A 14,066-nucleotide genomic window follows, 5' to 3' on the forward strand; every position below is an offset into this window, starting at 1 on the left:
GGCAATTACAAGAGTGCTGTGAACACCCACCAAAATATCCCCACTGGACACTAGGGTGGACACAATTACTAAATGCTCCTTAAAGAAACAAATGACCTAAATGAAGGTGATGATACTAGCAAAATTAATTTATATATTTAGTGTTACTAAATCAAACTACCAAAGGGACCCTTTACAACTCTATACAATAATGAGAAAATCATTTTAAAAACCCCAAAAGATCCAGAACATCAAGAGAAATGATGAATAGACTAGAAATGAAGATAGAACTTCCAGACTCAAACTAAGTTATACATCATCAAAACTATTTGGTGCTAGTTTAAAAGCAGAAAAGTACATTTTAAAAAAAGGGGGGGGGGGAAGATCAGACAAGGAAGAATCAAAAATAATGGACTCCAATAACCCAGTCTGATAAACCTGAAAACAAATTGCCTAGTAAAGAATTGCTGGAAAAAGTGGAAAGCTACTAGGCAGAAATTAGATTTACACCGATTTCCTAGACCACATACCTCCAAAAATTCAAAACAGATACATGACCTGACTATTAAAAACCAAATAACAAATGAGAAAAATAAAGGAATTGTATATCTTCCACAGTTATGGGTAGTGGGTGAATTCTTAACCACATAAATGACACAGATGATTACAAAAGATAAAATAATTTGTTTTGGTTACAATCAAATCCCAAAGCTTTTGCGTGATCAAACTGAAAGAACTATGAAAAGCAAATAAGTGATAAAGAGAAAATAAACCTCAAATCAAATTTTTCTAAGTTTGACATACAAGATAGACAACTGAAAGATTTAAAATCAAAAGCCATTCTTCAATAAAGAAGTAGATAAAGGATAAGAACAAAGAGTTCTCAAAAGAATTGTAAATAATTAATAACCATATGAAAAAGAGGCTTCAACAACAAAACTGCGAAATTGAGGCTTGAGAAATACCTTCCCTTGTGTCTGGGACACGTTGATTGGCCATGAGAGAAAGACAAGGTGCCCGCTGGATTTTTGCCACCGTTGGTTATTTCTGCTTAAATCTTTTCTTTTCTTTTACAAAATTCTTTATTATGATGGAAGGCTTCTCTGGGAAGAAGTGGGAGGAGTTTTAATTGAGTAATCAGAGTGAAAGCCAAAGCGCCTGGGGTTGATAAGACAAAGAGAAGAATACATGTATGTGTGTGCGTGTTTGTGTGCAGCACCTACTCCTCCGGGGGGAGAGGGGGGGAATGAGCTGTAAATAACACCACACACTAAATACTACATCCAAGCTAAGCACAGTGGGAGGACTGGAAGGACGGCCAAATGGGAGCACTGGGATTAGAGCTGGATCTTGAAGGAAGCCAGGACAGCTAAGAGGCAGGTGACAGAGCCAGGTGTCCCAGGTGGGAGGAATGGGAGTAAAAGCACCTCCAAATACACCTGGCCTTCTCCCCCCTCCAAGAGGGCTTCAGCTCTTGATCAGCCCCCAAGCTCACACCTGTCGGTGCTTCCTCAGCCTCTCCATTCCCATTTTCCCATCAGGCGCCATCTTCACCTCTGACCTGACAGGTGAGCCTTCCTGAGCCATCTTCTTCCTGCCTCTCTTTTCTGTTCCCTTTTGTACAAGGCTGCTCCATTTGACTGTGAGCGCCTTGTATGCACACAGTAGGAACCTCATAAAGGATTATTGACTATTGGTGGGTAGGAGTGTGCAATAGAACAGTCTATAAGAAAACTGGAGAGGGAAGAGGGTGCTGGGAGTGGGGAGCTTCAGATGCCCGAGGCTCTTGTATTTGCAGTGCTGGGGGCCATTTACAGCATGGGGAGGGGAACAATCGCTCAGGGGACCAGAGAAGAGGGACCTGAGGCAGGGGGGCAGAATCTGAAAGCATGAGATAGGGGCCTGAGCAGCAGGGAGTAGGGTCACAGACAGAGAAGTGAGGGCGAATGAGGAGGAGCGGGTGACTGGGGGGCTGCGCTCGACAGGAACGGCAGCTCCAGGGGAACTGGGGAGTTCTACTTTGCCGCATCTGAGGTCTCCTGGACATTCAGGCGAAGAGGCCCAAGGAGAACTAGGGAAAGAGAGGGAAGCAATGGAGATCACCAAGTGAGAGGAGGCAGGAAGCAGCCCAAGTGATCCTGGGTGAGGAACTCCCCAGATGAAGACCCAGTTAACAGAGATGTGGGATGGTCAGAGGAAGAATCAGAGAAATATCCCAAAAACCCAGGGAGAAAGTGTCCGAGAGCCGACTGGGACAGGATCAAAGGGGACACAGATGACTGAGAAAAGGTCATTAGGTTGGCAATGAAGGAAACAATGGTTTTAATTGGGTGGGAGGGGGAATCATTTTTGCCAATTGTAAAAATAACCTTTAATTTTAAAAGGGAGAATAATTCTAGGTGAACAATTGAGAGCAAAAGACCCTGAAGAGGGTTCAGAAGCAAATGGAAGGAGAAGTGGTGGAGGTTGGGCTCCAAAGGGACAAAAGGTACAGGAGCATCACCAGGAGGGGGAAAATGAGTGCGGAGTTTTAAGATGGAGGCACTGGATCATGAAAGAGCCTTTAGAGGCTAGTGAGCCTGGTGAGGACGATGATGGGGACGAGGACTTGTTGGAAAAGATGAGGGTGGAGGGGGGAGAGGCAGAGACAAGGAGAGATAAGGAGGGGGAGAGAGACAGAGACACAGACAGAGACAGAGGAAAGATCTCAGCCGAGATAATGGAGTACGGAGGACTTTCAGGACTGGCGATGGACCTTCAAAGGGAAACAGGAGACAGGAGGAGGATAAAGGAGGTCCAGGCACTTAACCTACATTTTTGGAATGAACGAAGGTCCAGGTCCAGGCCGTGTTACACAAGAAGGCCAACAGAAACACAAGGCTCCCTAGAGGAACGGAGGGAGGTCGGGTGCGCCAAAGGGGCCGTATCCAAGGCGCACAGAGACTAGTTCTGGGCTCACAAGGGGAAGTATCGTGTTCCTTGAGAGGGACACGTCCCGGAGGATCAGCAGGATGGGGAGACTGCCCCATACAAAAGCCGAGGCGGAACCGAGGATGTTTAATGTGAACAACCACCTCTTGTTTTGAGGCTCCTCCCTCGGTTTCTCTGTCTGTTGGACTACTCAGTGGAATGCCGGCCTTCTCCAGAAAGTCCTTCCCCATCCCCCTTAATGGTCGCGCCTCCTTCCGCCTTCTCCTGTAGGGATTTGTTCCTGCAATTACTTCTTTAAAACCCAGGGACCCTGGCGCTGCCATGCTTTGCCTCTCTAGCATAGTACCTGGCATACAGCAGGCACTTAATGTCTGCTGCCTAGATGACTTCCCGTGAATCTCTTCTCTTATGTCCTCCCCTCCCACAGACACCACAAGGCGACAGGCTGCTGGGTAGCCTCGGGGCCTTCCCACTGGAAGTGAGGCGGTCAGCCATGGAGTCCCTGTACTGCAGGGCAGGGGCACGTCCGACCCGGCCATCATTTGGCCTGTCCCTGCCAAGACAACGCCGAATGCCAGGTACAACCATCTCCCATGGCTTTACTAAAGCAGCCTGCAAATGGCCCTTGGTCTCTCCCACTCTGAGCGACCCGGTCACAGCTGTCGAGCCGCAGTTTAGCCCCCCACTCAGTTCTGAGGGCTCCATGTGAATGCCCCCTGCACTGTGCAGCTGGCCCCATGGGGGAGGGGGGAGGTCTGAGCCTCTGACTCAGCCAGAGCCAAATTCAAATCCTGCTTCTGGGATCCTGGCAGAACAGGGGCCGCTCCACTTCAGAGGAAGAAGGAACACAGGTAGAGCCAGAGAAAGAGCCTGGCGAAGTGAGTGTGGGGACTCGGGTGGAAGGGGCAGGGCCAGGGGAGGCAAGAATTACACGGCTTGGGGGCTAAGCAGACAGAGGGGTCAGGGAGGGAATCCATGTCTCAGTCCAGGTCGAGCAACCCAGAAATGGCCAAGCCCCTCCCTGGAGGAGGCGGGGGGCTGCTAAACCTCTCATTTGAGGTTTTCTCCATTTTTCCTCCAAGAGCGCCACAAAAGCAGCAAGGAGCCTCTTCTGTCTGTACCCTCCTCAGTGATAAATCCTCCTCCATGTCCCTTTGAGAGGACAAATGGCAAGGACTTGGCCTTGGAAACTACTGGCCAGCCAGGGAAGAGAAGACAACAGAAAGAGAATGGGGAGCTAGGGAAATCAAGGTGGTTGAATAAGGCCAGAGAGGGAAGTATTTCAGGTTGGAGAAGCCAGCCAGCGGGGGATGGCGAAGGTCTCTTCGGGCTATAAATCCCACTCTGCTTATTTTAATAGCTATAAAATGCACTTCTTCCAGCAGCCCGGGAACTTGAGCCAAGGAGACCTGGGAGTTCAGGATTATAGGCAGGAGATGACAACCAGCTGCAGGGATGGCCCAGCAGTCGGGGACTTTGGCCCGAGCCAAGGGGCTAGCTTTGGACTTGAAACGTGGGACTGAGGCTACACAGGAACTGAACAAGGCTGTGAATCTACTCCCCCCCTCCCTTCTTGGCTCATGGAAACCAAGGTAGTATAAAGGGAGCTTTTAGGGATTGCTTATGTTTGTTCCTGTTAAAACCTTTGAAGTGAACAATTGTAAAAGCTAATCTGCCTCTAAGTAATTCAATGAAACTAGGGTGCCTTTAACATGGGAGCTTGTGGCAGAGACAAGATCGCCCTCCACCCTTTTAAGACTCCCAGAAAACCCACAGGGAAAGGGGAAAATGTACTTGCTTGCTCCTCAAGCAATGGGGTCCAGAATAATCTCTGTTAGCTATGAGTTTCTGCTAAAATAAAATTGGGCCCTTTGCATTAAGAGGGAATCTTGGGAGAGATTCTCTGGCTGGGGGGTTTTCCTCCAGAATTTTCTTTCTAGAACGGGACACTTGACAACTGTGCTCAGACTACAGATGGACGGTCTCAAGAAAGATTTCTACCTAGGACAGTTTTCTCCTCTGAGAGGCGGGGACACCCCGTTAATCCCAGGCCCCGAAGAACTCCTTGGTCGGTTACTCCTTTTCAGTTCTAAGTGTGGAGTTGGGATGGCCTCCAGAGTGAGCCGTGGTAACCCTGGTACCCCACATTCGATGCCCAGATGTGGCAACAGGGAAGGCCCAAGCTCAAAGCTGGAGTCCCAAAGTCTCAAAGGGAAGGAGTGAGATTTGAATTGGAGGGGACTGAGGCTATGTGGGAATTGAGTTCAAAAGGCCCCTCTCCTTCAGAAAGTCTGAGGTTGGAGGAGGGGAGATTATGCCCCCAAGGGGTTGCTATGTTTCCCCATGATACCTCCAAAGTAAATGTTCCTTTGTTAAGGCTAAAAAACCAAACTAAAAACAAAGAAGCAAACACAAATAACCACAACCCAATTCAATGAAGCATTTATTAAGCACCTGCATTGTACACAGTAAGAGGAATCCGTGACATCCCGGAGAGAAAGCCAGGCCTGGGCTTAGGGAGACCAGAGCTCCGGCCTCACCTCTGGCTTTGTCACCTTAGGCCCGTCACTCCACCTTTGGGTGCCCCAGGCAGTAGCCCACGGGGCAAAAGGTACCAACAGCAGGACGTTCTCTTAGTGACTTCCCAGACACCAATGAAGTCACAGGGCTGAACACAAGACCATGTGCCATGTGTCTGGTACCAGGGACAAAAAACAAAAAAACCCCAGGGTCCCCAGCCCTCAAGTCACTCACCTCCTACTGAACCAAAGCGGCTCCCCCACGGTCCCCCAGTGTGCCCAGCGTCAGGAGCCACAAGGGCCTCGGGCACTGGGCGTGGAGGGGCTCATGGTCATGAGTTCAAATCCAGCCTCAGACACTGACTGGGTGACCCTGGGCAAATTACTTAACCCTGTTTGCCCTCAGTTCCCCATCTATAAAATGAGCTGGAGAAGGAAATGGCCGAGCCCTTCAGCGTCCGGGCCCTAAAGTGGGGTCCTAGAGAGGCAGGTGTGACTGAAACAATACAACCAAGGGTTTCTTGTGCTATCCTCCCCAAGCTGTGAGTCTCGGCCTTTTACCGATGGGACTCCTGCCCATTCCAGCCTGCAGAGTCCCGAGCCCCCACCTCCACATTCTCCACACGTGCGTCCTGGGAGCAGGGCTCACCACGGCGGGGGTGAGGTGCCCATTCACGCAGCAGGAAGACCTGGCCCACACAACACTTACGGGACTTGGAGTCTGACCGGGCAACATCACGGACGCGACCAATGCAAGGCCAGCCTGCCTCTGCGGAGGCCCTTAGAGCAAACCATGCAATGGCAACTGAAAATGATGAAGTGGGAAAAACTTACTACTGCATGTAATACTGCCGGGCGTACATCTGCTGCCACCAGAGCATCTGGAGGGGGCTGAAAGCAGGGTAGACGGGGAATGCAGCTGGAAGAGCTTGCCCAGGAAACTGATTCCCAACATTTCTGAAATAGAAAAGAGCGGGGAAAACAGGGCTGAGATTTTTAGCCTGTGGAAGCCATGAGCCTGAACTTATTCTCGATTATTTTCACTCATCATCTCAAAACGTAGATCTTTAGTCCCCCAGCATTGGGCACAGCACAAAATGCTCCTGGGTCTGTCTGATGACCACCAACGTGCGAGTCCGACAATTTTAATGGAAAGGAAGGGGACTCGCTTTCTTAGAAGTCCCGATGACCTCCACTGCATCTCAGGCCATAGAGGTCTTTACTCTTCTAGTCATTCTCAACAACTACCAGAGTTCCCTTTCAATCTGGGATGCAATGCTAATGCTTCTCCATCTGACTCTATTACTATCTTTTGTCATTTCCAAATACAGCCCACCCCCACCCCCACTCCAACATCCTGTCCCTTGTAAGACTACAAATGGCACCAAGTTCAGCCCCTCTGAAGTACACATACGCAGAAGAAATAAAGTGATGTTGCCATCTTCCGGCTGGATGGCCTTCCTCTCCCTCCCACAAAATCTGCTATGATGCCAAAAATAAAAAGCAAACGGGACTCGGAGCTGACCAGAGGGCCAAAGGAGCTGCCTCCTGCAGCTCTGCAGGATTTCACCACAGGCAGGGAGCACAGCTGCTTTTTGTTCCCCTTCCTTGGCTAGCACAAGTCCTGCTCCTGTGTAGTGTCTGGGGCCTTTCTATCTCCAGGTGACTCCTCCTGAGTCCTCCTTCCTAGCCAGGGGAGCTCCAAGTCAAAGGGTATGCACATTTAGATGAGAAAGGTCCCCAGACACAACCTGTCACCACCAGCAAGAAATGTGACAGCCAGTCAGCCAGCCACAGGTGCCAGGCTGTGTGTCCCAACTGCCACGGTGGGGCCACCCCCGGTTCTCCGAATCTGAAAACGTGCTTTCGTTACCAATGAACTGATAGTGAGAATGGCTCCCTTCTGTGCAGGGGGAGAGGGAGGAGAGGCAGGAAAAGAAGGAAGGGACTGGGAGGGAAAAGAGAGACCAAGAAAAGGAGGAGAAAGAAAGAGAAAGGAGGAGCTCTACTGGGCCAGTTACTGGCCCTCAGGTAAATCTCTGATTGCATCTGAATACAGTAGCCTTCTAGAGACAATCTGGGCCATGGAAGCTGTGGTAGAAAGGCCAGAAAGAGGGAGGGGGGGGAGACACACTGGTACACTGTTGATAGACTTGTGAATCAGTACAAATGACCCTGGAAAGTTGGAATGAGACCAGCAGCTCTTCTTATGATCAAGTCAGTCAACCAGCACTTATTAAGGAATATCCAGAAAGGCAAATGAATGCTCCAGTTCCTGTTCTCAAAAGGAAACAAGCAAGCTAACAGCTGTGTCCAAGCCAGGACGAGATGGTAACCATCAGGAGGCGGAGGAGCACGAAAGTCCTAGAGCAGAGGAAACGGGCGCAATGCTGTCTGAGAGGACCCCAGGCAACCACAGAAAAGCTGGCCAAGGTGCCCACGATCTCAGAGCAAAGGCAGGAGAGCCAAAAAAGGATGCATCTGACATGAAGGATGTCTCCCAAGAAGGGGTGGGAGAACACTGCCCTGGGATGGCAGGGCAAGGTCAATGGATCATTCAGTGTCACCAATTATTTTCTCTTTTTTCTTTACTGTCATATGGGAGCAGAAGGGACAGATAATGGGGAAACTGGAAAAAATTCCAAAGACAGCAAAGAGAAAAATGTTCAACCCAAGCCACGGAAAGTTTGCGGCACTGCTGGAGGGCTGGTATGACCCTGCTGGTGGCGTCTGCAGACTAGGCCGTCCCCCAGGGCCAGAGTTAGGAGCCCTTGTGGTTTCCTGTCACGTGACGTCTGCAGCCAACACTGACCCATGGGAATAGGGATGGTTCCTCAATAGGGGTTTCACTCAAGTATCAGGAACAATTCTATTCTCCATGTGTTTCCCGGTGATGGCTGTAACAGAATACCCCTTAAATTAGCAGCAACATCACGCATCTGCCTTCCAGACAGGGTCCCCCCTTGTTGTGGGAACCAAACAAGTTAATCCTTGTACTGACACAGGCACACAGTAACTACTTCGTCAATGCTAACTGTGATTATCCTCAGCAAAATTTCTCTTTATGGTTTAAAGCCTTCTTAGTTAGATTTATGAGAACCTGGGCAACGCCTCCCTACCAGCCTTTGTCTGATGAACTTTATCTCTGACCAGGAACTTGTCAATCTTGGTTTTTAAACCAGGACCCAGAAGTAAAAAAGTAGAAAAAAGCATTTATTAAGCACTTATGATGTACAAAGAATGCTTTGTGCTCTCCCCTCAGGATACAAAAGCAAAGCGGACCCTGCTTTCCAGAGCTCACACTCTATATTCATAAAGAAGAACCCGCAGATCCTCAGGATGCAGCACGTCATTCGGTAACCTGCATCTACTTTGGGTATCCGACCATTCGGCTGGGCCACAGACCCTGGTTCAAAACAGCTTGTTTTCTAGGTACGCAGGCATTGTAGTTCCAGACGGCATCTTCCTAAGATTATTGACAGGACTGGGTGGGCCACGGGACCAGAGATCCGGGGTTTGGTGTGGCTTCCTGGAGTCGCTTGAGCTCGGTCGTGGCTGGCGGATGTTGACGATGGGCAAGGTAGGCTCCAGGGCAGTTTCTCCCCCAACAGTGGGTCTGCAGTGTGGCTGCAGGAAAGGGGGTGTTCATGAAGGGTCTAGGGTCAGGACAATGGGCATTTTCCAGGAGGATCTGAGGAGATGGAGCTGGTCGGACTCCCCTGACACATTCCACTTCCTCTTGTGTGCTTGGGCCAGCCAACTTAGTCCTCATCTCTCCAGGGAAGACGGCAAATTATATTCACTCTTGTTACGACTTGCTACCTATTAAGTTTCCCAACCTGCTTCTGCCTTCCGTGGAGAAAGGGCCCCTAATGGGTTCCATTTCGGCAGCACTGGTACAACCTTCCTCAGTTCCTTCTGGAAGAAAAATGCGTGCCCATGTACAAGACGCACACCCTAAGAAAGTGGCAGATGGATTTACCATGATCAGGGCAACCACGCCAATGATCTTCTGGGAAGTGGCCAAGGGTGACAGCTTCCTAAGCTCCTTACAAATTATAACAACTAGAGAAATGCAAATTAAAGCAGCTCTCCTTGTGCCATCACCCTGGCTACTAAGACAAACGCTGGAAGGTCTATGGGAAAACTGGCACCTAAGGCCCAGCCCGCAGAGCTGTGACCTGGTCCATACTTTCTGGTGGGGAATCTGCTCAAAATGTCATTAAATCAAGCAGACCCTCTGAACTAGAAATACCATTATGAGGGATCAAAGAGAGGGGTCACTCATCACCCAAAAAATTACTTATGGCTACTATCTTTGCTGCAGAAAATTGAAAACTAATGAGATGCCCATTAATTGGGGAGTCATGCACACAGGATGTCATCTGAATTAACAGAATAATACCGTGCCATACGAAACAATGATGGAGGTTCAGAGAAACCAGACAAGACACGTCTAAACCGATGCTGAGACAAGAGGAACAGCCACGTAAAGACACAAGTGACCCCTTTCACCCTGCCAATCCTGAGGTCAAAGGTCTGATGAAGTGGGAGCTGACTCCAGACACGGAAGGAAGGAGATGGGAATCAGGGGCCTGGGAGGGAATTTGCTTTGCTTTACTCTAGAGATCTGTGACAAGAGGGTTCTCTTCCCTCTTGAGGAAGAAGTAGGATGGGAGACAAAACACATGTTTTGTTAACTGGGAAAAAACAGCCGAAAAGGAAAAAAACCAAAGCCTAAGAACAGCTCGTATCCAGTCAGCAAGTCCTGCAAGGCGGCCCTCGTGGGTTCTCGCTCTCCTGCTCTTAGCACCTACCTGACCATGCGGTGGCCACCAAACACTCGTCTCTTCAGGAGGAGCCTGGACGGCGTTCCCTCTGGGCCTCGCGTTCCAAGTCCTTGCCCTTCCTGGGTCTTTCCCAGCTCCTTCCAGGTGCTCTCCAGCCTTGGCAAGAGGCCATTGTTCATGGTCCACAAATTGAAATCCCGCTCTTGGCCGGGGGAGCCCACCGCTCCCTGCTCACACCAGCCTCTTCCTCCAGGCCGACAACCATGACAAAAACAGCTGGTTTATGGTGGCTGGAGTCGGAAGGCCAGAGGCCTTGGTCCTGTCCTTCACGACCATCCAAGTCATGCTCAGGGAATCAAAGGCCCAGCCTTCCTCCTTGCTCTCCGGCTGACCGCTCTCAGTGACTCCTAGCCCCAGTGCAGATGCTGCCCGGCTACGGTCCAGCCTCACCTTCCAGTCCCTCAGAGAGTGGGTGTCCATGCCTCCATGAACCTTCCAGGTTTCTGACTTGGGCCAGACTTTTCTTCTTGAAATGGTTGTTGTCAAGGGCCGCTGCTCCTGTTCCATTTATTTTAAAGAGGAATAACAAACCCAAGGCAGACTCCTGGTCCCCACCCATCCCCCACCATGGATGCCTGAAGTGGCGGCTTGGGAGCGAGCCTGGCTGGTCCGCAGGGCTTTTCTGCTGGGCTGGTCATCCTGGTACAGGAAGCAACAATGGACTTTTGGGAAACCTCCTCATGACCCAGATACTGGACAGGCTGAGGGGCGGACACATTTTCTATCATCCACCTTGTTCTGGGGGTTTTACCACAAAATCATTCTCTGAGCATCACAACTTAGGCCCTTGCTTAATTGTCAACAAACCACTTATATCCACATCGGGTGCTATCTGTCCTTGCCTTCCTAAGTGGGCACAGGTATGCATAGGGTAACTAATTCACCTAGTACATGAAAAGTGGGATGGTACAAGAGCGGGTAGCCAGACATTCACATGTCCTGGATTCAAGTCTTGCCTATGGCACACCCATGGGACCTTGGCCACAATCCTGTAAGCTGCTCTCTCTGAAGAGCCGAGGCTCTGCCTTAGCAGATGGAACTTCCAGACGTGAAGGTTCCCTGCATAGCATTTATTAACCCTCTAAAATGAAAACGTGTATTTAAGGATCAAATGAGATAAATTATAAATCACTTAGCACAGTGCCTGGCACACTTCAGAAATGCTCACTTCCTTCCTTCTTTGAAATATAAAAGTACTTTTAAAAATCTCATTTTATGCTCTAAAATCACTATTGATTAGAGAAATGAAAATGGTACTCTGAGGTTACACTTTGTACCTCTCAGACTGGCTAAGCTAACAGGAAAAGATCATGATGAATGCTGGAGGGGATGTGGGAAAATTGGGACACTGACACATGGCTGGTAGAGCTGTGCGCTGGTCCAATCATTCTGGAGAGCAATTTGGAAGTATGCCCAAAGGGCTCTCAAATTGTGCATCCCCTCTGATCCAGCAGGGTCTCTACTGGACTTATATCCCAAAGAGACCTTAAAGGAGGAGAGGGGACCCACATGTGCAAAAATGTTTGTGGCAGCCCTCTTGTAGTGGCAGGAAACTGGAAATTGAGGGAATGTCCATCAGTCGGAGAATGGCTGAATAAATAAATGATGGTGTATGAATGTTATAGAAAATTATGCTTTATAAGAAACTATCAGGAGGATGATTTCAGAGAGGCCTGGAGAGATTCACATGAACTGATGCTGAGGGAAACGAGCAGAAGCAGGAGATTATGGTACACGGCAACAACAAGATTACATGATCATCAACTGTGATGGACATGGCTTTTTTCGAGAATGAGGTGATTTGGGCCAATCCCAATAGCCTGTGATAGAGGGAGCCATCTGCACCCAGAGAGAGGACTATGGGAACTAATGTGGATCACAACGGAGCAGTTTCACCTTTTGGTTATCTGTTTGTTCTCTCTCTCTTGTGTGATCAGATTTTTCTTGTGCAACATGAGAGATATGGAAGCACGTATAGAAGAACTGCACATGCTTAACCATCTAGGACAGGAGAAGGGAAGAGGAGAAGGAGAAAAACCTGAAGCCCCAAACCTTACAGGAATGAATACTGAAAACTATCATTGCATGTATTTGGAAAAAATAAAAAGTCATTAAAATTTTTCATTTTACCCTCACAAAAATGAGGCCAACAGAAGGGAGGAGACTTGCCAAGCTCATCTAGTCAGTAAGTGCCTGAGGCTGCACTTGAACTTAAGAGCAAGCTGAGCACAGCCCAGCTCTGGACACTGGAAGCCCCCAGAGAGACAGTCAGCCTCTGACCATCTCATCTCTCTCCCATCTCCTCCAGCCTCTGCACTGAATTCCCCAAGCTACTTACCCTTGCACCACGTACGGGAACTGCAGGCTCTGCTCGGGATTGGCTGGTGCTTGTGGTGAGTTCCGGTACCTCGGGCCTTCAGAACCAGAACTGGCCGTGGCAGTCAGAGACTCCTGACTCGAAGATGGAGTTGATGATCCCGAATTATCTGAACTCTTAAAATACAATTTGAATTTTTTCAGGTAAGTTGGTTCATTAGCAACCCAAGGGATCACAGCTCTACGTTCCCAGTACAAGCGAGCACGGCCTGTTCCCACAATTCTATCAGAGCGCTAAATATACTCAGAAGGGGCCTGCAGTGGACGCTGGGGCTGGGGAAGGAGCAAGGCTCCCACTGTGCAGACTTTCACTCAGAAAGGCTCTTGGTAACCAGCCCAATAAGTTCTGTCCCTGGGGCTGGACCCCAGTCAGGGAGACAGGGCATGAGCAGGGGAGAGGCCTGGGCTGCTTCATGCCCCAAGAGGGTCCAACCTCAAACCACAGGGAGCAGGGAAGGTCACAGGCAGTGCCTGGGCACAGTTCCTGGCACACAAGCCATTTGGAGTTGGGAAAAGTGCGAAAGGAAGCGTCGTCAAAGGGCCCGAATGGGGACGTAGTGGCCCGTGAGGAGGTCAGAGGGCTCACCACAGACTGTGCCCGTCCTGCCCATCTTGGTCTGGGACCTCAACAGCCCAGGCAGCCGACCAGAGGACCTCCCTACCTGTGGGACCTGCTCGGGCATCTAGGAGCTGAAGCTCCAGGGTCCCAGATTCTTCCTGAATCTGCTGGGATGAGGCTTGGGGGCAGGAGAAGGAGGTGATCCGCTTTCTTAATTAAGACAAGTCCCTAACCGAGAAGAGAAAGTGACCCAGGGGTCGGGGAGGTGGGAGAGTAGCCTCTTCAGCATGAGTGCTTGCCAACTCAGGGAATTCTGCACCCTTCTGCCAGCCCCACGGGGGTCCCTGGGCAGCCTGGGGGTTGCTGGTCCCCCTACATACAGGATCCACTCAAGGGCAGGCCCTTCTTAGTCCCTCGATACTCTCTGGGTACATCTAAGCCAGAGGCCAGAGGATGCTGATAACGACAGGCAAAGATTCATGGAGCTCGTTGCAATGAGGGCCCCAGAGGAGCAAACAGAAATGTCCCTCCTGCAGGGAGAAGCAGGACTCCCAAGGGAGATGCTCTCAGGGAACAAGCCCCCTCCTTCTGTCAGACTGTCTGTGTAAATCTGGCTTTAATCAGTCATTTTGGTGGCAGTCCCTGACCCGCTCTGAGTTATTCTAAAACAGCCTTAGTGCCACAATGCCGGAGGCCACAGCGACCGCAGCCCGAGCTCCTCAGCACAGAGCTCCTTCCTAGGGAAGCCTGGCAGCTGGAGGCATTTCGGCCACTGTTGCGACCCAGGGAGCTCCTTGCTGGGGAAGCCTGGCCGACACGCTGGTCAGGTGTAGACGGGCAGGGTAAGCTTAA

At 50.1% G+C, this 14,066-nt stretch overlaps 1 protein-coding gene across 2 annotated transcripts in view; it reads right to left on the minus strand.

The window, feature by feature from the left end:
* The window catches only part of HERPUD2 (HERPUD family member 2), a 28,407-nt gene that overhangs the window by 2,995 nt on the left and 11,346 nt on the right, over positions 1-14,066 (minus strand). For both annotated transcript variants that reach the window (XM_031951673.1, XM_031951668.1), the window contains exons 4-5: positions 12,618-12,772; positions 6,264-6,386 (exon numbers count right to left, since the gene is read on the minus strand). In XM_031951673.1, coding sequence (XP_031807533.1) covers positions 6,264-6,386; positions 12,618-12,772 — 278 coding nt within the window. The remainder of the gene's footprint in view (positions 1-6,263; positions 6,387-12,617; positions 12,773-14,066) is intronic.

Source organism: Sarcophilus harrisii, chromosome 1 (genome assembly GCF_902635505.1).
Source record: "Sarcophilus harrisii chromosome 1, mSarHar1.11, whole genome shotgun sequence".
In the NCBI taxonomy this organism is placed as follows: domain Eukaryota; kingdom Metazoa; phylum Chordata; class Mammalia; order Dasyuromorphia; family Dasyuridae; genus Sarcophilus; species Sarcophilus harrisii.